We start from the raw sequence: 27,375 nt of genomic DNA on the forward strand, positions 1-27,375 counted from the left end.
GTGGAACAGTGCAGACAGCAAAACATTGTGCAATTATTTTGTCTGCATCCATTGCATATCGCACTGCTTTACTTCCTTTCACCGGTTAAGAACGTCTTGGGCTGTTTTGCCAGTATAAATGCAAATATCGGATACGGGTCGCTTTTGAAAAGATGATGTAAGCGGGTCGTCAAAAAAATCGGATATAGTCACCAAATCGGAATTGTGCATCAAGACCTGCAGTGTAAATGCAGCCTAAGTCCTGTAAGGCCACTGTCCTGCAGAGTTTAACTCTAACCCCAAATAAACACACCTGAACAAGCTAATTAGTGTCTTACTAGACCCTAACCACAGCTATCCATTAGCTGGTTCAGGTGTGTTTAATTGGGGATGGAACTAAACTCTGCAGGACAGCAGCCCTCCAGGACTGCTTTTGGAAAATCCTGATTTAGTCATTTCAGTACCCAAAAATAATGTAATGCAGCAACATCATTAAGGAATAGTTTACTCCCAAAAGGATAAATCGGTGATGTAGTCATCATCATGGTGCTCGTAACATGTTATTGTTTCTGTGGAACACATAAGTTAGCTCACAGAATGTCCAGGCTGTTCAATGAAAAGTAGATGGTGACTGGCTTTCAGGCTGTCTCTTACAACTTCCATTATGTAGCTGTGCCATAACTGAAACAGACCGAAACTTAAGCCGTTATTCACATAAAATCGTTCGTGCTGCTATGTGCCTTGCCTCTTGGTTTTTTAAAGGTTTTTTAAAGGTGCAAAAAGTTAAGTACATAAACAGAACAAAAAATATGTAATCCTATCTTATATATATCATATTTGTGTTTAGGATTCAGTCATATTTGGAAATCCAAGTTATATTATAGTTTACATACAATTATATGGCACATCACACACAACTAAAATCTTTGACCTAGACTGTCTTGGTCATATGTACTTAACATTTTACGATTAGGTCTGACAAATCTGTACTAACAGTTCTTCATTATTTTATTAACTGAGAGAAGGAAAGTGTCCTTTCCTTAAGGTAAGGTAGTTTTTTCCCCCCTTTTAAATCCACATTCATTGTATAGAAAAGAACAGCCTGTTCATTCTGCTAAGTAACATGTGTCCCAAAGAAAAAAATAATGTGGGCAAGATATTTGTTAAATTATCTTTTTTTGTTTAAATGATAATTTTTCATCCAATGAGCAAATTGAAGTGAATGAAAAACTATTTATGAAGTGTAAAAAAACAGTTTATGAAGTTTAGAGGGTTTTATTTGTTTTTTCAAACTGCTTTTTATTACAACCGTTTAAGTATTTTACACTTTTAAATGTGTGCAATGTGAAATGAATTGCAATAGTTGTCTGTACTTCAGTTTAGATTTATATAAAGCACAGTCTCCTTTCATTGGATTTGTGATCTACATCTTTCTACAGTAACAACAGCCTTTGAGTAACAGTATTTTCTATATAAGCAACAATTTTCCATGAATCCATATCTCTCATACAGTCATAACTGTCATTTAATCATTACTGTATTTGGTGATTAATTCAAAGTAAGAACACAACCATTTTAAAGACGGGTGTAAAATAGTGTTATTACATTCAGCAACTTCTGTTTTGAAATGTCTCATGTCTGTGACTTCTGTCCTCATGTATACAGTAAATCCAGCTCCCTGTGTCCATAGGGAGGATAAATCAATGCAGAAAGCAAAGTGTGCGTTAGTTTCCTGTGATTCAGAGAGAATATGGCGTGTGTGTGTATGTGTGCGTGCGTGCACCATGCTGTTTAAATCTTTCATTTTCAGTAGCTGCACTATACATTTTTGGTGCTTTTAGGAATGATTTACAAGAACATGTAATAAACCAAACATATTGACAGAAAGGAACAAATGTAATACTGATCACTGTTTCAGACTGAATGAACTGTCCACCGACAGCTGTCCAAGTGACAGGACGATGTTAGGCAAACCAGGTAAACAAATCTCAATACAAAATCAGAATGCTGACAACAAATCAACATTTTAATGTACAGATGCAGTTATACTGTAACAAATATCAAAGGTTTCAACTCCACAGATCAATGCTGGACTACAGTTTTGAATTTCTAGTATTTAAAATAAATGTTATAAAAGTATCATATTTGGGACAAAATGTTTGCTTCTATCTATTTAAAGTACATTATGTAAAGTCTACGTGACATGAATGGAGAATGCTTTCATTATGCAGATATGTCTGACAAATGGCTCATGCCACATCACTCGACTCAGAAATGATCCTCATCCCCTCCTCTGAAATTACCCAGTGAATCAGGCCGCTCTCACTCACCAAGAATATCTGACTCAGTCAACTTCCTTTAAGTCATACAAAAAGCATTATTTCACAAGTTAATTAACTAAAGGTGTTAATTCAATTATTTCTTCATAGAGTTAAAGTATGATTCAAAGTCCCATTAATGCGTATACTGCTGACAAAGTAAAATCTCTATCATTAGGCATAACTAAAGATTCTCAATGGGCCTGATTATCTGTGCGTGTGTCACAGACGTGACAGCTCCATTAACTGCACTGCATTCCTCTAATGGATCTGACTGTATGATCTGAGAAAGTAGCACTCGGTTTACTGTGCATGTAAATGAGCTGAGACATTTTGGGATTATGTAAGACGGTATAAAGTGATTCAATTTTACACACTAGCACATTGGAATTCAACCTCTCCTGTCCACTTTCAGTGGCCTGAAAATACTTTTTCAAGCATTTTTCTCATTTAAAAAACAGTATTTGTTAAAGAGTTATGCCACGAACCATATGCCATGATGATGTCACTGGTGCATTCTGAGTTCCACTGGCATCTAAACTTATGAAAGTATGAAAGTTTCCTTTATTTTTCATCTTTAAAAGTTTTATCTGGATCGTTTGACATTTTTGAAAATACAACGTTTTCTGAGATCGAGAGCAAGTCTATTAACACCACAGACATTTGGGCTCAAAGATGGCCCCCAATATTCAGATTAGTGTCTCAAATATTTGGAAATAGAAATCGAGGTCTCAGATGCCCCTTGAAGAGTCTATTTTCTTTTCTTCAACTTTTTGAAACACCATGAGGCATTTCCACAAGTTAACTGAATAATTCAATGTTTGCGCTCTCAGAAACGTTGCCTCACTAATACTGTGGCCTGATGTCACCCAAGAGATTTATGGCCCTCGCTAATTAATACATATCCATAAAACAACAACAACCAAAACATCTTAATCCGGCAAAAATGCTGAGGCATTCTGGTGGTATTTTGTCAGTGGGTCAAAAGCATATTTATAAATATTTTAAACATTGTGTGCAGAGTCAGTTTCAAGTTTGAATCCTCTAAGGGTATAATATAACATTGGCATGGACAAAATAATGATTTCTGCCAAACTGCTACAGCTTTGCATATTCTACTAGTAAGAGGGAAGAAAATCACATCACAGAGCAACACTGAAGCAAAAACGACATCAAAAATTGATTAAGGAGTTGTTTACACAGAACACTGTTTTGCATTCCACTTCGCGGTTCCATTGTTTTTCTAGCATGCGCTACATTGACACGTTTGACCGTTGTGCTCGCTCATGTCTCTTTCAACACTCTGCACAACACACTGATTTAAAAACACTATACACTCATGTTAAAATAAGTTAAAAATACAGTAACAACAGTAATAATAATGTAAAATATTCTCTAGACCTTGCTTGTTTCTTGCCTTTTTATTTAACTTTAATCAAAGCTTTCGCCTTATAATTTTATCAGTAACAATAACAGTGTATGAAATCATTTTTTTTTCTCTCTAATTAAAATGAACTTCCCAAAGAGGTGCCACAAACACTATTCACATAATGTATATCACAACCGTTCAGAGAGTACCCTCACAAATGAGCCATTGGTGCTATTAGACTGTCAGTGACTTTGCAGGGTTTTCCCCCCTCTCTGACATTTCTTCTGCCTGACCACATAAGGGAAGCGGAGTGGAGCCTTGAGTTGAGCGCGCTGCCAGCTCACAACACTTGGAGCAGTCATGAGACAGACAGTAATTCGTTGGCTCTATATTTGTCCAGCAGGAGGGTCGTGACAGCTGAAAGCGCTAAACCTGAGCATGTGAGAATGTGACTGACTAAACTGTTTTGATATACGGTCCCATTGTGAACACGTCCAGAATAAACAGATGGCGTTTCCTAACTCAAGCCATTTCATTAACCTCCATTCCTCCCAAAGCCACACTGACAAGCGATGACATCAACGCTGTTTAGCAAGATGAAATGAAAAAAAGATTGTCACAATAGGAATAGGAATGTTCGTCATGTAATGTTCATCAGATAGCTGTAGCATGGATTTTGTTACTGTTCAAGCCTTTTAGGAAATGAGCAAACAAAGACTTTGACCTTAGGGTGTAAAACTGTAACTGTGTCAGTCTAATTGTGCATACTGGAAAGGTAAGATATGAACTAAATCTTTCGTTCTGTTATGTCAAATGTTTCGGTTAAGTGAAATTTGTAATTTTGAGTGTTTAAACTAGAAATACACTACAAAAAGTTAGCATACTGTGCATGTAATGAGCTGACCAGGGGTAACATTAAGACATTTTGGAATTATGTAAGCCTGTATAAAATGCTTCAACCTCACATACTACTGGCACATTAGAAGTTAACAGTCCCTGACCACTATTTCAGTGGCCTGAAAATACTTTTTGAAGCATTTTTTTCATTTGGGATTTAAAAAAGGTCTTTGTTAAGGGGATAGTTTAACCAAAAATATAAATTCTGTAATCATTTATTCTCCCTCAAACCTGTATGAATTTCTTTCTTCTGCTGAACACCAAGGAAGAAAATTTGGAAGAATAGAGGGGGCAAAATACTATGGTAGTCAATGGCTGCCGAGATCTACTTGGTTACAAACATTCTTCCAAATATTTTCCAAATGTCTTCTTATCTTCCAGCAAAAGAAAGAAATTCATAAAGATTTGGAAGAACTTGAGCGTGACTAAATTATGACAGAATTTTTTATTCTTGGGTGAACCATACCTTTTACGAGTTATAAGCCATGAACCAAACCAATCAAATGAATCACAGGATTATGACATTTGATTTGAAGCAACAGTTTTTTATTGTATAAATGACAGTTAATTTGCGTAGCACTGTGTACAGTGTTTAGTTATCCAGTTTCGTGTTCAGATACTGCTTCTCTTTAGCCTAGAAATCTAGACGCACCCTAGCAGCAGCAAATCTAATCTGCCGCGAGTGTCATCTAGCAACTCTCAATTCACTTCTGAGCTGTAAACGCCAAACTCTGGTCTGGACAATCACATCGTGTATTGAGTCGGTGGGCGGGCTTAACATAATGACGCCGAGTTGCGTTTGCGTGCTTCTAGTAAACACAGAAACTGGCGAAGGGCGGTCTTTCGATTCAGCTTTGACCGCGACTTGGAGTTCAGCTTTTCTCTGAGAAAATAACAAAGAACGGCACTGAAGTCATTCTTAAGAAGGGAAGATGTGTTCTGAGTTTTGCCGACCGGATACGGTGAAAGTTTAATCTGTCAACGATCTCTGCTTCACCTTCGTTGCTCTGGTTGGTTGTGGTGCTATCCAATTGTGTGCACACCGTGCAGAGGGAGTTTGAAAGACAACCGTTTATTTCACCCTCAAATTGAGCCCTGTCTATGGTGAGTTTCCAGACCAAACATCTTGATGTGGGTCTGGATTGTCAGGCTAACTTCTCTTAACAAATTAAATGACAATATAGAACCAATAATACTATGAATAACGCTAAGAATGATGCTTCTTTTTTAGTTAGTCTAGTTTTTATAATGAACATAAAAATGATAAGTCTGTAATTAGTTTGGCTCTGTAAATGTTTTCTTCTTTTTGATAGGAAAACATGTTCTAAATTAAACCATGACAGAAACAATCACTCTCTCCACGGGTCAGCAGATGCCATCGGTGGGACTAGGAACATGGAAAAGTGCCCCAGGACAGGTGTGTAAAACCCCCTCCCAATCCCATCATGTGTCGGACAAACCAGACATAGGCTGATAATGTCAAAAACTAAAATAAAATGTTACTTCTGTACAATATATAAAGTAGCATTTTGTACTACTCATGTCTCTGTTTATTAGCTTATTGATTGTGTCAGAACTGGGTTGGATTCTGTGTAACTGCAGGTGAAGCAGGCTGTTCTAGCAGCGTTAGACTGTGGCTACAGGCACATCGACTGCGCAGCGGCTTACGGCAATGAGCGAGAGGTCGGAGACGCCCTGACGGAACGACTTGGACCAGGAAAAGTACTTGCAGATAAAACTATGCATAAAACACATAATTTTGCTACAAATCAATTATAAGCTATCATCAACACAGCTCACCATCATGTCTCATGTAAATGTCTACTATTTATAACTACCAAAGCCCCTGAGACGAGAAGATATTTTTGTGACATCCAAGTTGTGGAACACCAAGCACCATCCAGATGATGTTGAGGAGGCCTGTAAAAGCTCTTTGTCCGATCTGAGGCTCTGCTATCTGGATCTGTATCTCATGCACTGGCCAATGGCCTTTGAGTAAGTCAATGTGTTTCCATGCCTAGATCTTGAATAGCAGATCAATTTTTCAGAAGTCTCTTATGCTCCATCTGTTTGATCAAGAATACAGTAATATTGTAAAATATGATTACAGTTTAAAATAACTGTATTCTATTTCTGTATGCTATATTTTAAAATGTATTGTATTCCTGTGATGGCAAAGCTGAATTTTCAGCATCATTACTCTATTCTTCAGTGTAACGTGATCCTTCAGAAATCATTCTAAAATGCTAAATTGCTTCTTAAGATCATTCTTAAATCATTCTTATCATTGTTAAAAGCAGCTAGTTTTTTAATATTTTTCTGTGAGACTTTTTCAGGATGCTTTTGAAAAAGAAATCATTTGTATCATTATAAATGCCTTCACTGTCACTTTTGCTCAATTTAATGCATCCTCTGGGAATAAAAGCATTAATATATTTTTCATAAACAAAACACTGAGCTGACCTCAAAAATTGGAATGGGTAGGGTAACAGAAAAAGTTTAAGTTGGGATAAAAAGTAGGAATCATTGTAGCTAAATGACTGGTTTGAAAACTTCCAGGAGAGGAGATGAGCTGATGCCCAGGCATCCTGATGGCACTGTTCGGTATGATGGCACTCACTACAGAGACACATGGGCAGCCATGGAGAAGCTGGTGGACCAAGGGCTGGTAAAAGCCATTGGCTTGTCAAACTTTAATGCCAGACAGATTGATGACATTCTCAGTATTGCCAAACACAAGCCAGTGGTCAATCAGGTATGAGTGATAACTGCACACTGTCTCTGGATTGTCTTTGTTTTCACTTCCCATTTCACTTCCCTACTGATATAGGCGTTGTTAGTATACAATTTTATTTGTGGTTATCCTTTGACATGTAAATGTCTTATTTTTGACATTTTATAAGGTTTTTACCATTATAACTTCTATTTTTTATTTATTTATGATTATTTACAGATAAATAATACATATTTTGAATATTTATAACTTAAAATATTACAAAATTTAATTTTTCTGAATTCTGTTTTGAATATTTTTAGGTGGAGTGCCATCCATACCTGGTTCAGACTAAGCTGATATCTCACTGCTGGAGTCGAGGGCTGACAGTAACAGCGTACAGTCCTCTGGGTTCTCCTGATCGTCCATGGGTCACACCTGGACAGGCCCGTCTGCTGGATGATCCAAGAGTTCTCAGTATAGCCAAGCACTATAACAAGAGCCCTGCTCAGGTCATCAACAGGTGAGGACAGTAAACAGCTCACATTTTGAGATTCCTATATTACTATTTCTAAGTTGCATGTCCATCATGCACTTCTGGATTTGTTTTTGTCTGATAGATGGCACATTCAGAGGGGTATCGTTTGCATCCCCAAAAGCGTCACTCAATCTAGGATCACCCAGAACATTGAGGTAGGTTAAAAAGACTTAAAGGGTTAGTTCACCCAAAAATGGATTTTATGTCATTAATGACTTACCCTAATGTTGTTCCACACCCGTGAGACCTCCGTTCATCTTCGGAACACAGTTTAAGATATTTTATATTCAGTCCGAGAGCGCAACGGCCATGAATCAGCTTATTGATTCATGATTTGATCGCGTGTCACGGCTTAGGAGGTCAATGGAGACTGGTTGGTTTGTTGGGGAAAGAGCTACTTATTCTCCATGATATTCAGCTAAGCTCTCGCATCTCAACTTCAATTCCTTGGCAGGTTATTTAGCCGCTGAGTCTACACGGGATAAAATCATAATTAAAATAATGCCTGCCTGGATGGTTTAAGCAAGGTCAATCATCATTAGGGCTTGTTCAGGATGTCAACTGAAGAGAGGGAATACAGAGACACCTAGAGGACAAAAGCTGTAATTAGGAGAGAGTTAATGGGATAAAAGTTCACCCAGAAATTTAATGTTTTAAAGATAATAATTAAAAAAAGGTCAATATTCAGTGAATATTTCTCTCCACTGTAGCTCTCAAATGGTGTGCATTGAGTTTGGTTTTCATGTCTCTTAACTAAAGACACTTGGCATAATTGGTGTCATGCTTTTAGTTTGAACATTATAGTTTCATAAATTTCACATTTGAAAGCTTTGGGAGCTGCAGTGAAGATTATGTAAAAGTAATTAATCATTGTTGGCCTTTGCACACAGGTGTTTGATTTTAAACTATCTGATGAAGACATGAGGCTCATTAAATCCTTCAACAAGAACGAAAGGCTTATTGTTCCAACTATAATGGTAACTATGAATACTTCTTAGAAAAACATTTTTTTTTTATCAGAATGTCTATTGTGGCTGAAAAAATGTTATCACTCCACAGAAAGATGGACAAAAGGTTTGGAGAGATGTAGGACACCCTCACTTTCCCTTCAATGATCAATATTAAATGAAATGCATTAGGGGAAGAAAAAAAAAGTGTAAACCTATAAGATCTTTAGTCAACACGTCTTCAATATCAGTAACAAATTTAAATAAAAAGTTGCATTTAAATCTTGTCTAAACGTGTGATGTACACATTGTATATTATATGAAAGTATTTACTATACTTGTATATAGTATACTCCAGTATATATACCCAGTATTTAGGATATCCAACCATCTGTCTGTCTGTACATGTGCACAGATCCCAAACCTACTACAAATAAAGCGCCACAAAATCAGGTCCATTTCGTGAATTTTATTTAACATTTTTCAAACTTGTAATACATTATATGCTACATTCATAAAAAAATGAAGTCATTAGCAATTATTTTTTTCTTTTTTGTTTTTTTAATCATCCTTCCAACAGCCTAGCATTAAACCCCACCACTAAAGCTGCTCATAGCTTGTGAAGTTAATGAAATCACTATTGTGTATGGTTTTTACTGAAATTCACCCCCACCCACAGAAGTTAAGATCAAAGTTCTCAGAAATCATCCTTTCACAAACCAGAGCAAAACACAAGCAGCTACATGCTTTTCTCTATCAACAGAGGGGGGTGGACAGAAGGGGAACGAGGCGAATAAAAAACAAGGGGAATGGACATGAAAGGAGAAGCGGAAAATAAACAAAAAGCACAGTCCTAAAAACTTGGAATTTTTATTTTTTGTCTTTTGTACACGGAGGCCTGTATGAAGAATGGCCTGTGAGGGTCAGCCACGTGGTCACATTTATCCATAAAGATCATCATCGTTGTCCTCATTGAAGACGGCGCCTCCGGCACCACCAGAAGAGCCCTGACTTGGTCCACTTCCACCTTGGTTACTGGATGGGAATCTTTGAAGAAGAAAAAAAATTGAAAAAAATTAAACCTGAAGTTGGATTGAATACCAAACGACAGCATCCTGACAATGTTAAACAGTTGATGGGCCGTACTATGGAATTCAATTTCCTATATTCAAAATATCTTGTGTTCAAAAAATTCATACAGGTTTGGAGCAAACCATTTTAATTTTGGGGCAAACTTTAATAAATCACAACAGCGGTCACTTAACACTGATTTAAGGTCCCACCTGAAACTGCCAAAGCCTCTGCTTTGTTGCAGGGTCTGTGCGAACATCTCGTATTTGCGGATGTCGTTATCACTGACGGAGCGACGGGCAAAGCGCATAGCCTCCTCGAAATGGTCCTTCCTAATCTCAGGCACAGGGTCATCCTCCTCCACTTCCTGAATATACAAGATGAAAATCAACCAACACATTAGAAAATAAAAACTGCCATGCCAGATATTAATCAAAACAAAACAATTTCAGCCACAGTACAGTCTTTAGGGTAGCACTCAAAGATGAATTTCCCCATCTATGAAAAGATTGCCCAACAAGGATATTTTCCCCAATCTCACCATTGCAGAAGGGTTGGTCTGCCTCTCACGTTCCCGTCTGATCTCGTTCTCAATGGACTCACGGATGGCCAGTTTACAGGCTCTCTGACAGATCTCAGTCAAATCAGCACCTGAAAAGCCATTGGTCATCTTGGCCAAGAAGTCCACGTCCACATCCTACACAAAAATGAATATATTAATACCAAAAGATACCACTAGAAAAAAAAACAAAAAAACAAAACTCCATCCTCACCTTTGAGATTGGAGACTTCCTGAGATTAGCTTTGAGAATGGAAATGCGAGACTTCTCATCAGGCAGTGGGATGTAGATAAGCTGGTCCAGGCGGCCAGGCCTAAGGATGGCAGGGTCAATGATGTCTGGTCTGTTTGTGGCCCCAATGATGAAGACGTTCTTCTTGCTGGACATACCATCCATTTCAGTGAGGATCTGGTTAATGACTCTGTCAGCTGCTCCACCACCATCACCAACGTTTCCACCACGAGCTTTAGCAATGGAGTCCAATTCATCAAAGAAGAGCACACAGGGAGCAGCTTGACGAGCCTGGAGGACAAAGAGAGCCAAAACCCTTTAAAATGTATCCTTAATTCACGTCATTATAGTTGCTGCAAAAAACAAGGACCAACTGAAAAGCATAATCATTTTTCTTCCCACTCAAAAATGAAATAAACAGGGCCAAGTTAGAAACTGCCTGGTGGAAATGACACCACATACCTTGTCAAAGATTTCACGGACATTAGCTTCTGATTCTCCAAACCACATAGTGAGCAGTTCAGGGCCCTTGATTGAGATGAAGTTGGCCTGGCACTCATTAGCAATGGCCTTGGCCAGCAGGGTTTTACCACAACCTGGTGGTCCATAAAACAGCACACCCTTGGATGGGGTCATGCCAAACTTAAGGAATTTGTCTGGATGTTCCACTGGGTACTAAAAAAGATAGAAATATTTAGTAAGAATTTAAAAATTCAGCTGTGAGAACATTTTGTAGTCAACAAACTGAACAAGACTGTGCTCAGTACCTGCACCAGCTCCTGCAGCTCTCTCTTGACATCATCAAGACCACCAATATCCTCCCAGGTGATGTTGGGCACCTCCACTACTGTCTCTCTCAGGGCAGAGGGGTTGCTCTGGCTAAGAGCCCACTGTTAGGTTAAAGAGCAAAACAATGATGTCTTGTTTCTGAATGCATTTCTCACGCTTAATTGGTTCGACTGATATAAGAGTTACTGAGATAAAGATCCTCACCCTGAAGTCATCCATTGTAACAGCCAAGGAATTCATAACCTCCGCGTCGATGGTCTCATCCTCCAGATCAATGAGGTCCATTTTCTTACGGATGGCTTGCAGAGCAGCCTCTGAGCAAAGAGCGGCCAGATCAGCACCCACATGGCCATGGGTTTCATTCGCCACCTGAAGACAAATGGTGGAAGGTTAAAAAAAACTAAACTTAATTATGCTACGAACTCAAATCAATAGTGGGTATTCAAGTAAAAGACAATTAAACTTTTTGGGTAAACTGTCCCTTTAAGTGAATAAATACTTTTACTAATGCTTGCAATTTGATTATTTTTCCTTATTTTATTAGACAGTTTTCTTGTCTTTAACAATATTTGAAATGTATACGAGTTAGGTTAGTAGTTTTTGGTGTCCCAACCATATTTATAAGGTTATGGGTCTAAAAACAACAAAGACAATAAGTAGGCGTATTTTAGTTATTACTTTATGTGGTGAGCCATTAGAAAAATCTTTAGCATTGAGCCCTGAGAGGGTGATGTGTGTTTATCTGTGAGTAGTAAATGACATCATATTTCATACTAGTGGACTCGAGAAAGTGAAAAAATGCAGACGGAGAGGCATCTATAGAAATTCGACCTGTAATACCACATACATTTTCCCATGGTCTACTCTAAAGTTTAAAAAGCAAACAAAAATTGCAACACATAGCAATATCGAATTGCAAAAAAATAAATAAAAATGTTGTATCATCCCCCCAAGTATCATGATGGCATCGAATCTGGAGTTGGGTGCATCGTCTATCTCAGCCCTAATGATCAGTAATGTCTATATAACACAGAGGAAGGGGAGGAAAAACAACATGTGAGCTGCAAAATTCAGACATGCAAGACATTCTGAAAAGCCTTTTTGGGGGACACATTTAAAATCCACTTGGCTCAAAATTATGCGGGGGCAGACTTAATGCGCACAACGCTTCTGCCATTGCCCGATTAGGGAGACCCAGTTTAAATGAAAGTGAATCATCACTGAGCACTGATTGTTCTGACATGCTCTGAAACACACCTGCTCCAGATCAACATCATCAGCAAGCTTCATGTTCTTGGTGTGAATCTGAAGTATCTCAAGTCTTCCAGTAGCATCTGGAATGCCGATGTCCACCTCTCTGTCAAAGCGACCTGAAATCAAGAGCCAGGGCATCAGTACATGTTCCTGTCTAAGGTGTAGCCAAGTAGCCAAAGAGCCAAAGAGCCTGAATTTCAACTGGAAGCATCTCTTTACAGAGCAACACTTGAGCAAAATCTCTCACCGAATCGCCTGAGAGCTGGGTCAATGCTGTTGGGTCTGTTAGTGGCTGCCATGACGATGACATGAGCCCTTTGCTTCAGTCCATCCATCAAAGTGAGCAGCTGAGACACAATGCGCCTCTCCACCTCACCATGAGTCTGTAAAAACAGATGGATAACCATTAAATGAAACATCCATTAGACACTCATACAGATCAGAGGTTACGTTATGAAAGTGCAAAAGCAGACTTTATTATTATAAATAGCATTTAAAATGACATTTTAAAATATGTGACTTTTTGATACATTATGATATTATGGCATTATGATACATTTTTGGTTAAAAACATTAAATAAGTGAAATGAGCTAATAGGGATTAAAAATAAAAGCAAGAGGAAATAAAGCTTTAAAAAAGCACTAGGGCAGTCAAATTGTAATTTACAGTAAAAACCCACATGCGAATGCAAAAACAGTGCATTCTAATTTTAGATGTGTATCAGGCAGCCATATCAGTAGCACATGAGATGTTAAGAGTCGTTGTCTTTTAATGTTTGTTAACCTGTCTAGTTGAGTAATGCGGCGCTGCTGCATTTTTTTTTTAAATAAAAAAACAACAACACAGAAATAGAGAAGTTCAATGCGGAGAAGATCTTGTTTACTTCCCATTATTTTCTACGCAAACATGCACTAGACTGACATCTTTGATTGTTGGACTCGCGTCTGACAACAGAGAGCTGCATGTTTAAGAAAGCCGTATAAAAGTTAAGATCAACTTAAACATCTCCAGACTGTGTGCGATTTTTCCATTTCATGCTTTAAAAAAACAAAAAACTGTGTGATCTGTGCCGTCGCTCTTAGTATTAAACTATGCATAAATACATGATTTATAAATGTTAGTTTATGCACTTTATCTATACGGTTTTCATTGTTTTGAAAAATTATGCAGTGCACTATATTTTGCTCATTGTGTCCTCAGAAGAGAAGTCAAAACCCTTTTCCCCTTAAATTAAATGCCGCCCTTTCTAATTTAAATATTACTAATATTTAAGCAATAAAATAGAAATTATTTAAATTATGGCACATGCTTTAAATGATAAACGCTGAACAGTTAGTTCATGCATTCATGACCTCAAGGCTAGATTATTGTAATGCTCTACTGGGTGGTTGCCCTGCTCACTTAATAAATAAACTGGAGCTGATCCAAAACACAGCAGCTCGAGTTCTTACTAGAACCAGGAAGTATGATCATATTAGTCCAGTTCTGTCAACACTGCACTGGCTCCCTATAAACATTGTATACATTTTAAAATCTTGCTAATAACTTACAAAGCACTAAATGGTTTAGCTCTACAGTACTTGAGTGAGCTCTTAACACAGTCTCCATCACGGCCATCGGGGTCTCAATTCTGGCCAGTTGATAATACCTAGAATATCAAAACCAACTGCAGACTGTCAATCTGGCGTGATGCCTCCAATCTTTCGAATATTCAAATCTAATGTAACTTCTGACCTGTAAGGTTGCCAGAATAATCTGGCACCCTGACTGAGCATAGTTTCTCCCAAGGTTTATTTCTTTCCATTGTGCCCTGGTGGAGTTTTAGTTCTTTGCCACTATTGCGTTTGGCTTGCTCAGTTGTGGACGCAAATTTCAACTAAATATCCAAATAAAATTTAATTACTAAACTAACTAACTAAATCAACTAAAATACTGATCTGCCCACGTTGACACAATGATAATTAAAATGAAAATGTAACCATTTTCTCCAGAGAGCCTGTACAGCTAAATCAAATTCCGTTCCATTATTTTCCTGTTTAACACTGTGAAGCTGCTTTGAAACAACTGGCACTGTAAAAAGTGCTATATAAAGTTGACTTTACTTAATTAAATTGTTATATAAAAGCACTCAAAAATTTGGGGAAAGAAATGTCACAGAATAACTCAAAATATACATTAAATTGGTTGAGAAGATCAAAAGTGCCAGAACTGATATAAATCCTCTCTTTTTTTGAAGTAACTGATGGATATACAGAATAAAGCATAAAGAATATACAACCCAAAGAGTTAAAGAAACAATTATTTGTGCAAAGCAACTGCTGTGATTGCTTTTGTAATAACTAAAAGATTACTGCCTCAGAACACCACTCAGTCTTACCTTCTCTCTTTTGGGTGCAATGGCATCAAGTTCATCAATAAAGATGATGGCTGGTGCATTCTTCTCTGCTTCCTCAAAAGCTTTGCGCAAATTGCTCTCAGATTCACCAGCCAGTTTACTCATGATCTCAGGGCCTGGGACCATTAAAAAAAGTTTGTCAATTTTTTCTCATTTTCTCAAAATGTTCTCATAAACATGTATCTATATACAAGCATAAAACAAAACATTAAAAATGTATTTAAATTGTGTTCTTGCATCCCTACCATTGATAAGGAAGAAGAATGCTCCAGTTTCATTTGCCACAGCACGAGCTATGAGAGTCTTTCCAGTTCCAGGGGGTCCGTATAGCAGAATGCCACGGGGAGGCTGAACAAAAAATATGATTTGAAGCTCAGACTACAAAGTCACACAACACTTTAATACAAGCCTCATTGTGCAGATAAATTACCTTCACTCCAATAGCCTTGAAGAGAGCTGGGTGTCTCAGAGGTAGCTCTACCATTTCTTTGATTTGGGCGAGCTGTTTCCTGACCCCTCCGATGTCATCATATCCCACCTCATTCAGAGACTCTTCCTCATCCTGCAAACCAGGTGCAGACAAGTCATACATATGGCACACTATTCCTCCATATAACCCATTTTAAAAATGACAACACTTTCAATGTGATCATCTCACCTCTCTCTTGATAGGTTCCCCTTCACAGTGGATCACTGTGTCTGGGGCCACAATACAGTATGGGCTGGGGTCAGTTTCCACCACTTTGAACTCAACAGCGCGCATGCCTCCTCTGACAAGAAAAATATCACCTACGGAAATCAAATCCAAATCAATATTATCAATCACTGAAAAAAAATGTATACACCAGTTACACAGCCTTAAGTAGTGACTGAATTTTATGCAGCTTTTGACCAACCACAAACTATTTCTTGGTCGTTAAAGGGTTATATTCTGTCATTTATTAAGTACTCGTTCCAAAACCATAAGAATTTCATTCGTAAAAGGAAGCCATATGAATTTAGAGGTTTAGCCAATTTTCTGAATAGACATGATTGCTTTATATGATGAATAGATTGAATTTAGGCTTTTATTTTACATTAACATTCAACAACCAATGAGGTTCAGTCTTGTGTCTTACATAGCATGTTTGAGCTTTCACAAGATCCAATGAAGTTTGTTCTTGCACATCAAGCAGGTTCGATTGAGCTTCTGTTTATGTGCACTCAATGTTTTTATGTGAATAAAAGCCTCAATTGAATAGGTTCATCATATAAAGTGTTAGTTGTGTAGACTGTCAATGGAGGGACAGAAAGGTCTGAGTTTAAAAATATCTTCATTCGTGTTCCAAAGATGAACAAATGTCTTACGGGATATTAATGACATACCATGTGTATTTTTTTTAGGGGTGTAACGATACACATGTCATGTTTCGATATGTATCCAGATATTTTAAACCAAAATAAAGAGGGCTTGTGTACTTTTTTTATTATTATATAATATTATTATTTTATTATTTGCGTTTTATTATCAGGACCCACAAATATTATACATTAAATTACATTGTACCAACATTATGTATAGTTGTTGTATGATTCTATGTAATAAGATTATTAAAGGGTTAGTTCACCCAAAAATGAAATTTATGTCATTAATGACCCACCCTAATGTCGTTCCACACCCGTAAGACCTCCATTCATCTTCAGAACACAGTTTAAGACATGTTATATTTAGTCCGACAGCGTATCTAAATGTAGGCACACTATACTGTCCATGTCCAGAAAGGGAATGAAAACATCAGTCCATATGTGACATCAGTTAGTTAGTTAGAATCTCTTGAAGCATCGAAAATACATTTTGGTCCAAAAATAGCAAAAACTACGACTTTATTCAGCATTGTCTTCTCTTCCGCATTTGTTTTCAAACCTCAAAGATTCAAACGGTCATGAATCGATAAGCTGATTCATGACCGTTTGAATCTTTGAGGTTTGAAATTCGGATTGCGTGTCAAACTGCCAAACTGCTGAAATTGGCGATCCGAATCATGAATCAAATCCACTGATTCATGACCCTTTAATATAATAATGCATGTCACCAACTCAAACCTTTATTGTTATTCTAGGTATCAAAATGTATCCAAATTACGAACCCCAAACTTTTGGACGGTAAAGTGAACAGAGTAAAAAAACAAATTGTCTTATTACTATTATAATGAACCTAGAATTTACCTTTACGGATCGGCCGATAAGCCTCCAGGAAGTAAGGCTTGAGATAAACCTCAAACAGATTGCCTGTGATGCCTTCCACTGTGTCATCGATTGGCAGAACGTGAATGCGCTTTCCATACTTCACATCTGGACATGGCTGAATACTAAAAACCAGAAAGGGGAATAAATAAACGATCCATCGTACATTTATTTAAAACATTTTGGAACAACTTGTATTTGAGTTCCGTCAATTAAAATAACCCCCTAAAACAGTTAATTCCCAGGATCATTCCCTCAGAATATGCAATGAAAGTTTAAACAGAAAACAGTCTCACCTGATGACATCACCAAGGCGCACCCTGAGGTTGTTGCGGACCACCCTGTTCATGCGAACCTTTTCGTCAGAGCAGGTGTCATCTGACAGGACGATGCAAACAGTTTCCCTTCGTTTCTTGCCTTTCAACAGCACTGTGTCCCCCCTAAAAAGTTGGAGCTCATCCATCTTTGCCTGAAAAAGCAGAGAAAATTAGATGGGCATATGCAAATGGAATCATCCAATTTTTTGTACATTTCAAATATAACTGAAGATTGTACCTGAGAGAGAGACACCACACTGTTGTCTTCATTGATGGATTCATCAACAATCAACCTATTTGGCCTGTTCTTCTGCTTCAGAATGGCAGTGGAAAGATCATCATTTTTGGATCTGTGTGGTTAGGAAGAGGAACATTTTAAAGCAGTGGTTCTCAACATATATCTTTTTTTTTACTTAGAGGCCCCCTATTGTCCAACACAATATTCAAAGGACCCCCATATTGGCTAAGACATCTCCTCTGATATACCTGCTGTTATCATGATAATATTGCTCATTTTCAAACACTAGGGGATATTAAATTTAGCATGCTATACTTTAATTAAGGAATATTCTGTATATCCTTCAAATAGTGATTGAAAAACATGTTAATTTCGAACTTTTCCTGAGGCACCCTTGGTTTTCTGAGGCCTATCAGTGGAACAAAGATGCTGGGCAGAATGACAGCCTCTCGCAATCTGCATTTAAGGCATCCATTTTTCCCCCATCAAGCATAAAATGAACATGAAAGGTAACCAAGGCTGTTGAGCAAATATCTGCTTTTGTTTTCAGATGTTTGGATCAAAACGGTAAAGATGCGAGTAAAAAAAAAAAATCCTCATTTTCAGGCGAGCTGTCTCTTTTAAAGTGATTGGCACTTCTCAGGTGGTTAACTGAGACGGATAATTGCTATTTTCTTTTAGTATCACTTACGGTGAAAGTGAAAGATATTTACATTTTATGAAGTAGCACTTTCATGTAGAAAAAATAATTCAAGACAATATCCTGTCTGTTCAGAGTCGATGGAACAGACAGGAGTCGATGGACAAGTGCACTTCTGCTTGTTCGTCAAGCTCAAGTTACTCTAGAGTTTTCCACAAAACACTGGACTGAAAGCCGTAATGATCTGCTAGAATTAGGCCGGGATGCGGTCGTGAGCAAGGCCTTAGGTCTAACGTTAGCTAATCCCACAGAAAACATCAATTTAAGCTGTGTTCCATTTTGTTTTTCTGAAGACTAAAGTAAAAAACCAAACTTAAACGTTTATCAGACACGTCAATAGGCCAACGGCGTATGTGTAAATAAGCTAACAAGGTACATCCTCGTAGCTAACAGACAGCAAACGGTCTCTCTTTACATACTACTAAACAATACAACTGACTCCCTCGTGCAAGTGTTAGTTTTAATCGTTTACACACCCTAACCACATATTGCTCGGGTTAGATGGTATTAAGATTTTTATTTCTCTCAGAGTGGGTGATGCAGTTAGCATTTAGCCAGCTCCCGTTGCCAATGACACAGCAAATGCTGCTGTGTGACATGTGAAACCCAAACCGCTGAAAAACATTTTATCACGTATAAAAACTTTATTTTCTGGTAGATTTAGAATCTAACGTTTTTGATGAGACGTCTTGTCAGCGGTTTTTGATTTGATGGCCGAAATTACTAATCACGGGATTTATCATCATCATCACCAGCTGCTGCTGCTATAACGTTAGTTAGGCACAAAGACGGTTATCTCGCTTTAATGATTATTGTTCAATGTTTTGCTGCTATAGAGAATTAATATGATTTCTATTTATGCGAGTCGTTTTTCAGTGCTGTGCGTGTTTTTGTTCCGAGCAGTCGCCGGTGATGCCGGTGGGCCGAAAGCCTCAATCATATGCGGAGATGACTCAGTTCGGTTAGCTTAAATGCTAAACACAACTGATGAGTCTCCTTAAAACTCCCGCAGAAGTTTTAATGAGTAAAGAGAACGCGAGTACCTAAAGAATAAAGAGATTTGATCAATGTAAGTGTACACTCGGATGAGAAACCTGTAGCGTGTAAACTCGCTCTTTTCATTGATCACCGTTCACGATGCGTTCGTCTTTTAGCCTCATAGCTAACTGTCACTCAACGGAAAACAAAACAAATCATCACACTAAATAACGTATCACTAAAATTGTACTTACTCGCCACCCGAAGCCATATTGCTTCTCCCGTAAAAAGATACAAATAGTTGATGGAAATGAGTAGCTCTCTCAAGTGACCGATTCCAACCTTCACACTAGCTTTTTACCTCTGCACTGGATTAGCCTGCTAACATCAACTCTGCGGAGGAAAAGTTTCCTCGCCCATTTTGAATGTCGAGCCAATCAGAGCACACGTTGCGACTTTTTGCGCTGACTGATTGGCCAATCTTGGACCGACCGTGGAAGAGCTTAAACATCATTGGTCCTGGTGTCCTTCATAGTTCACTGCGATTGGCTTATTTTCTGCTGCGTTGTGAATTGTCTCTTTTGGATTGGCTAGGGACAGTCCGATTAAACTGTTACTCTGTTAAATCGAAGTGTCAAACTGCCACAAACTCTATTGCCAAACAGGCTATGTTGCCCAACAAATCCAAGAAGCCAAGTATATGGCTCATGAGAATGTGTTGTGTAATAATTGAAATGAGCTGGAATGCAGTGATAATAATAATAATACATTTTATTTATAATGCACTTTATATTAAACAAAATCTCAACGTGCTACAGAATTAAAAAACAATCAACAACAATAAATAAATAAGTAAATTAATAAAATAAAATAAATAAAACTGAAAATAAAATAAAATAAAGAAGTAGCAAGTCAATTAAAAGCTCTCCTAAAAAGGTGGGTTTTAAGACCACGCTTAAAAGTATCTATAGTCTGTGGAGTCCGCAGGTGGTCAGGGAGAGCATTCCACAGACTGGGGGCTGCAGAGCAGAAGGCCCGATCTCTACTTGTTGTAGAAGTCAACCGACTCAGAGACTGAGGAGAGATCAACAGAGGAGAATTGCTGAAGGTCTGTAAAAAAGAGTCTTGGTTAATCTTTTTCAGGTTCCTGAAGCAAATTTGACGGGAATCTTTGGTAAGGGAAGAGGGGCGTGGCAGCTCCAATGAGATGGCCTGGTGGTCAGACCCACCCAGATCATACACCAAGAGGTTTCTAATATGAGGAGAGTTGGAAATGACCAAGTCCAGAGTGTGCCCCCTAGAATGAGTGGGTCCATCCACATGCTGTTGGAGATTGAGGCAGTCCAATAATTGCAGAAACTCAGCTGATCATCAACACCCGACTCCACAAGGAAGGTAAGCCACAGAAGGTCATCGGTGAAAGGGCTGCCTCCGTTTGCAGCGTGCTGTATCAAAGCATACTGAAGTTGACTATAAGGGAAAAGTGTGGAGCTTGAGAATATTGTCAAGCAAAGCCGATTCAAGAGCCGGTCCACAAGGAGTGAAGCTGGAGTGAGTGAATAAAGAGCCACCACAGACATCTTTAGGAAATTAAACTCGGTTGCATTACTAGTACCAAGCCACTCCTGAACCAGAGACATTAGAAGCATCTTGCTTGACAAAAGGAGAAAAAGAACTTGACTGTTGCTCAGTGGTCCAAAGTCCTCTTTCCAGATGAAAGTACATTTTGCATTCCAGTTGGAAATCAAAGTCCCAGAGTTTGGAGACAAAAAAGTGGAGGCACCTCAGAGACTACTTTGCACTTCTCTGTTCAGACTGGAACTTAAATATGACATCTCCAAATGTTGCATTTCAAAGTACCGTTTGCGCAGTCAGTGATGATTTTGGGATGCCATGTAATCTACTGGTGTTGGTCCACTTTTTAAAAAAATCAAATCCAAAGTCAGTTGTCTACCAGGATATCTTAGAATAATTCATGCTTCCTTCCAGTGACAAGCTTTTTGGATAAACCCATTTCCTTTTACATTAGGATGTCACACCTGCCCACAATGCCAAAACTACTACCAACTGGTTTGTTGACAATGATATTACTGTGCTTGATTGCCCAGTCAACTCTCCTGAGCTGTATTGTCTAAAGTAAGATGAGAAACAGACGAGCAAAAGGCCGTTGCATTCTGGGTTTCAATAACACATCAGCAGTGGCACAGGCTTATCGGCGCCATGCTACACCGCATTGATGCAGTAATTTGTTCTCAAGGAGCCCAGAGCATGTATTGAGTCCATAACTTGAACATTTCTGTATTGCAAATCTTTTCTTTAAATTGATTTTAGGAAATATTCTAATATTTAAGATGCTGGATTTTTGTGATATTCATGAGCTAAGCCATCAAAAATGTAAAGAAAAAAGGCTTTAAATATGTCACTTTATGTGTAATCTAGAATATTTGACATTTTCACTTTTTGATTTTATGGAGAGAAAAAAAAACTTTCCACAATATTATAATTTATTTAATGCACATATGTACTCACAATACATGTAATTATGTGGGTTTAAAATAAGGAGCATTGTATAATGATTAAAATATATTTTTTAAAGTATGTCTATACATTTCAAAACCTTTTTATTATATATATTTTTAGATAATATATAAAATGGTTTAATTTTCATTAAAACAAAAAACAAGATGCTAATCAGAAAATCCCCATTACTTTAGACTTCTTTAATTTTGCATGTATAAAATATACAAAGAATTTGATTCCCATCTGGATGCATTCTCTCGTCATTCATTTTCTGACAAGTGGAATTTGTGACAAGTGGATAACCTCATTTGCAATGGTTGAAAAAAATGTCAACAGAGACATTGTAGCATGAAATCCTGACCGGCTGTGCAATTTTGTTTCAGGGATGACACTTCAGCTACAGTAGCAGGGCTATTAGTAAGCTACATGGTCAGTATGCTACCTGAAAAGGACATTAGACAACAAAAATGTTTTTGTGTATGAGTTACGCACCAAAAATATGACATGGTGCAGTTTAAAATAGAAAGCATCCTCTCAGACATCCTTTTATGTCATTACATTTTTGGCATGAATGTATTCCTCCATTTTCTTCTTCAAGTCAGTGATGTCAAAAGGGGTTTCCTCTGGCCAGGCTTGAAAATACAGAGGTAGGGTTCTGAAACACAAGTCAATAAATGACCGAATAGTCATCACGCCAGTTACAGAAATTAGATTGAAATGATGTGACTTTCATGAGTAAAAGTCATAGTATGACACATGACTTGTCCAATAGCTTACATTGACTTCGGTGGATCTGAAGTACTGTGGACTTCTCTCCAGTGTGCTAATGCTTCATCCCTACGATCAAGCCTCCACAAGACCTCAGTTAGCCACATTTTAGTATTCTTACAACCTGGTGAAATTAAATTCCACATGTAAATTTGAGAAGAACAGGGCAATGTATCAGGCAAAGCACAACAAACAAGTCAGTGATTCACTATATTGAAACTATATCACATGAAAACCTGTTGACATCTGGAGACTGAGATGAAGATCTCTCAGGGCCTCCTTCAATTGGCCTCTTTCCAAAAAGCAGAGGCCTCTCCCTGCTAGTGCTTGTCCTTTTGCTGCTTCCAAAGTCACCATTCTTTCAACCATTGCTTCAGTGTTTCCAAGATGTTTTTGTTTCCAGTCTAAAAAAATGATGAAACAATGTAAATAATGATACACAAAAGAAGAAAATTAAGACAATAAAGCAAGTTCACACATCACGTGGCTTCAGTAAGATAAAAAGGGGAAAACAGATTTATCTCTTGAATGCAGATCTGTAAATAGAACCCCAGGATACAAATACAGTGAGGAAAATAAGTATTTTGAACACCCTGCTATTTTGCCAGTTCTCCTACTTGGAAATCATAGAGGGGTCTGAAATAGTCATCGTAGGTGCATGTCCACTGTGAGAGACAATCAAAAATAAAAAAATAAAATAATCACAATGTATGATTTTTTAACTATTTATATGTATGATACAGCAGCAAATAAGTATTTGAACACCTGAGAAAATCAATGTTAATATTTGGTATAGTAGCCTTTGTTTGCAATTACAGAGGTCAAACGTTTCCTGTAGTTTTTCACCAGGTTTGCACATACTGCAGGAGGGATTTTGGCCCACTCTTCCACACAGATCTTCTCTAGATTAGTCAGGTTTCTGGCCTGTTGCTGAAAAACACGGAGTTTGAGCTCCCTCCAAAGATTCTCTATTGGGGTTAGGTCTGGAGACTGGCTAAGCCACGCCAGAACCTTGATTTGCTTCTTACAGAGCCACTCCTTGGTTATCCTGGCTGTGCGCTTCGGGTCATTGTCATGTTGGAAGACCCAGCCTCGACCCATCTTCAATGCTCTAACCGAGGGAGATTGTTCCCCAAAATCTCACAATACATGGCCCAGGTCATCCTCTCCTTAATACAGTGCAGTCACTCGGTCCCATGTGCAGAAAAACACTCCCAAAGCATGATGCTACCACCCCCATGCTTCACAGTAGGGATGGTGTTCTTGGGATGGTACTCATCATTCTTCTTCCTCCAAACATGTTGAGTGGAATTATGACCAAAAAGTTATATTTTGGTCTCATCTGACCACATGACTTTCTTCCATGACTCTTCTGGATTATCTAAATGGTCATTGGCAAACTTAAGACGGGCCTGGACATGTGCTGGTTTAAGCAGGGGAATCTTCCGTGCCATGCATGATTTCAAACCATGACGTCTTAGTGTATTACCAACAGTAACCTTGGAAACAGTGGTCCCAGCTCTGTTCAGGTCATTGACCAGCTCCTCCTGTGTAGTTCTGGACTGTTTTCTCACCTTTCTTAGGATCATTAAGACCCCACGAGGTGAGATCTTGCATGGAGCCCCAGTCCGAGGGAGATTGACAGTCATGTTTAGCTTCTTCCATTTTCTAATGATTGCTCCAACAGTGGACCTTTTACCAAGCTGCTTGGCAATTTCCCTGTAGCCCTTTCCAGCCTTGTGGAGGTGTACAATTTTGTCTCTAGTGTCTTTGGACAGCTCTTTGGTCTTGGCCATGTTATTAGTTGGATTCTTACTGTTTGTATGGGGTGGACAGGTGTCTTTATGCAGCTAACGACCTCAAACAGGTGCATCTAATTTTGGATAATAAATGGAGTGGACTTGGACATTTTAAAAGCAGACTAACAGGTTTTTGAGGGTCAAAATTTTAGCTGATAGACAGGTGTTCAAATACTTTTTGCAGCTGTATCATACAAATAAATAGTTTAAAAAATCAAATCAAATATAGTGATTTCTGGATTTTATTTTTTAGATTACAGTGCCTTGCAAAAAACTTTGCGACCTTTTGCCACATTTCAGGCTTCAAACATAAAGATATAAAACTGTAATTTTTTGTGAAGAATCAACAACAAGTGGGACACAATCATGAAGTGGAACGAAATTTATTGGATATTTCAAACTTTTTTAACAAATCAAAAACTTAAAAATTCGGCGTGCAAAATTATTCGGCCCCTTTACTTTCAGTGCAGCAAACTCTCTCCAGAAGTTCAGTGAGGATCTCTGAACGATCCAGTGTTGACCTAAATGACTAATGATGATAAATAGAATCCACCTGTGTGTCCTCAAGTCTCCGTATAAATGCACCTGCACTGTGATAGTCTAAGAGGACCGTTTAAAGCGCAGAGAGCATCATGAAGAACAAGGAACACACCAGGCAGGTCCGAGATACTGTTGTGGAGAAGTTTAAAGCCTGATTTGGATGCAAAAAGATTTCCCAAGCTTTAAACATCCCAAAGAGCACTGTGCAAGCGATAATATTGAAATGAAAGGAGTATCAGACCACTCCAAATCTACCAAGACCTGGTTGTCCCTCTAAACTTTCAGCTGATACAAGGAGAAGACTAATCAGAGATGCAGCCAAGAGGCCCATGATCACTCTGGAAGAACTGCAGAGATCTACAGCTGAGGTGGGAGACTCTGTCCATAGGACAACAATCAGTCGTATACTGCACAAATCTGGCCTTTATGGAAGAGTGGCAAGAAGAAAGCCATTTCTTAAAGATATCCATAAAAAGTGTTGTTTAAAGTTTGCCACAAGCTACCTGGGAGACACACCAAACATGTGGAAGAAGGTGGTCTGGTCAGATGAAACCAAAATTGAACTTGGCCGTTTTTTTCCAGCAGGGACAGGGAAGATGGTTAAAATTGATGGGAAGATGGAAGGAGCCAAATACAGCACTATTCTGGAAGAAAACCTGATGGAGTCTGCAAAAGACCTGAAACTGGGACAACAAGACAATGATCCAAAACATAAAGCAAAATCTACAATAGAATGGTTAAAAAATAAACATATCCTGGTGTCAGAATGGCCAAGTCAAAGTCCAGACCTGAATCCAATCGAGAATCTGTGGAAAGAACGGAAAACTGCTGTTCACAAACGCTCTCCACCCAACCTCACTGAGCTCGAGCTGTTCCGCAAGGAGGAATGGGCAAAAATTTCAGTCTCTCGATGTGCAAAACTGATAGAGACATACCCAAAGCGACTTACAGCTGTAATCGCAGCAAAAGGTGGCGCTACAAAGTAATAACTTAAGGGGGCCGAATCATTTTGCACGCTCAGTTTTTCAGTTTTTGATTTGTTAAAAAAGTTTGAAATATCCAATACATTTCGTTCTACTTCATGATTGTGTCCCACTTGTTGTTGATTCTTCAAAAAAAAAAGACAGTTTTATATCTATGTTTGAAGCCTGAAATGTGGCAAAAGGTCGCAAAGTTCAAGGGGGCCGAATACTTTCGCAAGGCACTGTATGTCTCTCACAGTGGACATGCACCTACAATGACAATTTTAGACCCCGCAATGATTTCCAAGTGGAACTTGCAAAATAGCAGGGTGTTCAAATATTTATTTTTCTCACTGTTTTTGTGTATAGTTAAAAATATCTAAGTCTGGGTGATACTTTACAAACTTCACAAAGGGAGATATGCTTAGTATGATCAGGCAATTATCTAGAAGGAAAGAGATTACTTACCTTTCTGTTTAATGAACACTTTCACCAGCTGATTAATTGCTCTAAAAGGTAAGAACAAGAGAGCATTAAAAAAAATCTATTTGCACAAAACATTGTTTACCAACACAGGCAAAAGTACTGAATAAAACTCATCACATCATACCTTGTAAAGTTTGTAATAGCCTCTTTGGTGTCCTTCAGTTTCCAGTGGGCTTGTGCTTGAAGTAGATGGGCCGCACCAGCCCATAACACAAAGTCCACATTTTCAAGTACAACATCTGAATCAGATAATTTTTTTTCTTCACCAGCATCAAGCAGCAGCCTCTTGGGAATGAAGTCTACAGTGCTGGTGATGACCTCCTCGCAGACCACAAGAGCATCACTATACCTTTGAGCTTTCAACAAAGCAAATCCTGTTTCAAGGTAGACCACTGGGATTCTAGGAAAAGAAGTGCCATCCTCTGTGGATACCTGAAACACAGACTCATTGTCTCATATTTGATGAAGTTTGTGATTTTATTATTATTTTATTTTCATATTTAATAATGTGAAGTTGCTTTGAATCAATCTGTATAAAGCACTATATACAGGTGACTTCACTTGATTCAGTTACATCACTTTATATGCATTATTTATTTCTGAATCTGATGCCTGAAAAAGTGCAGTCCTTACAAGGTCTTTGCCATCTGACTGCAGTGATGCCAACAGATCAAGATAGTGCTCAACAGCATCTGAAATACTGATTGACACAAAATATATATGTATTCTTTTTAGAGGTTTAGTGTAAAAGCACACGTTTTTCTACATTTGATTATTGAAAT

The 27,375-nt window shown here is 38.2% G+C and overlaps 3 protein-coding genes across 4 annotated transcripts in view; 1 reads left to right on the forward strand and 2 right to left on the reverse strand.

Moving 5' to 3' along the window:
• The first annotated feature begins 4,380 nt into the window (after nucleotides 1–4,380).
• On the forward strand, nucleotides 4,381–9,213 carry akr1a1a (aldo-keto reductase family 1, member A1a (aldehyde reductase)). Of its 2 annotated transcripts, none has more exons than XM_067438380.1 (9): nucleotides 4,381–4,441; nucleotides 5,877–5,980; nucleotides 6,166–6,285; nucleotides 6,407–6,558; nucleotides 7,123–7,318; nucleotides 7,600–7,799; nucleotides 7,897–7,969; nucleotides 8,705–8,791; nucleotides 8,874–9,213. In XM_067438380.1, the coding sequence occupies exons 2-9, from the start codon at nucleotides 5,900–5,902 to the stop codon at nucleotides 8,937–8,939; spliced, it is 975 nt and encodes a 324-aa protein (XP_067294481.1). In that variant the 5' UTR covers nucleotides 4,381–4,441; nucleotides 5,877–5,899; the 3' UTR covers nucleotides 8,940–9,213. The 2 variants fall into 2 exon arrangements, with proteins under 2 accessions (XP_067294481.1, XP_067294482.1); XM_067438381.1 differs by lacking the exon at nucleotides 4,381–4,441 and adding an exon at nucleotides 5,584–5,667.
• A 2-nt stretch (nucleotides 9,214–9,215) lies between these two features.
• On the reverse strand, nucleotides 9,216–19,930 carry vcp (valosin containing protein). The gene is made up of 17 exons (XM_067438379.1): nucleotides 19,773–19,930; nucleotides 17,841–17,952; nucleotides 17,582–17,754; nucleotides 17,268–17,410; nucleotides 15,721–15,851; nucleotides 15,493–15,624; nucleotides 15,308–15,410; nucleotides 15,045–15,178; nucleotides 12,914–13,049; nucleotides 12,670–12,782; nucleotides 11,617–11,781; nucleotides 11,391–11,513; nucleotides 11,086–11,298; nucleotides 10,606–10,914; nucleotides 10,374–10,529; nucleotides 10,045–10,199; nucleotides 9,216–9,808 (listed from the first exon to the last, which is right to left on the reverse strand). The coding sequence occupies exons 1-17, from the start codon at nucleotides 19,787–19,789 to the stop codon at nucleotides 9,703–9,705; spliced, it is 2,421 nt and encodes an 806-aa protein (XP_067294480.1). The 5' UTR covers nucleotides 19,790–19,930; the 3' UTR covers nucleotides 9,216–9,702.
• Nucleotides 19,931–21,946: 2,016 nt separating this feature from the next.
• Nucleotides 21,947–27,375, reverse strand: part of fancg (FA complementation group G) — a 10,972-nt gene continuing 5,543 nt past the window's right edge. The window contains exons 9-15 of the mRNA XM_067438391.1: nucleotides 27,227–27,293; nucleotides 26,718–27,025; nucleotides 26,576–26,616; nucleotides 23,043–23,210; nucleotides 22,816–22,930; nucleotides 22,597–22,693; nucleotides 21,947–22,480 (exon numbers count right to left, since the gene is read on the reverse strand). Coding sequence (XP_067294492.1) covers nucleotides 22,469–22,480; nucleotides 22,597–22,693; nucleotides 22,816–22,930; nucleotides 23,043–23,210; nucleotides 26,576–26,616; nucleotides 26,718–27,025; nucleotides 27,227–27,293 — 808 coding nt within the window. The 3' untranslated portion in view covers nucleotides 21,947–22,468. The remainder of the gene's footprint in view (nucleotides 22,481–22,596; nucleotides 22,694–22,815; nucleotides 22,931–23,042; nucleotides 23,211–26,575; nucleotides 26,617–26,717; nucleotides 27,026–27,226; nucleotides 27,294–27,375) is intronic.

This window comes from Pseudorasbora parva, chromosome 3, assembly GCF_024679245.1.
Source record: "Pseudorasbora parva isolate DD20220531a chromosome 3, ASM2467924v1, whole genome shotgun sequence".
In the NCBI taxonomy this organism is placed as follows: Eukaryota; Metazoa; Chordata; class Actinopteri; order Cypriniformes; family Gobionidae; genus Pseudorasbora; species Pseudorasbora parva.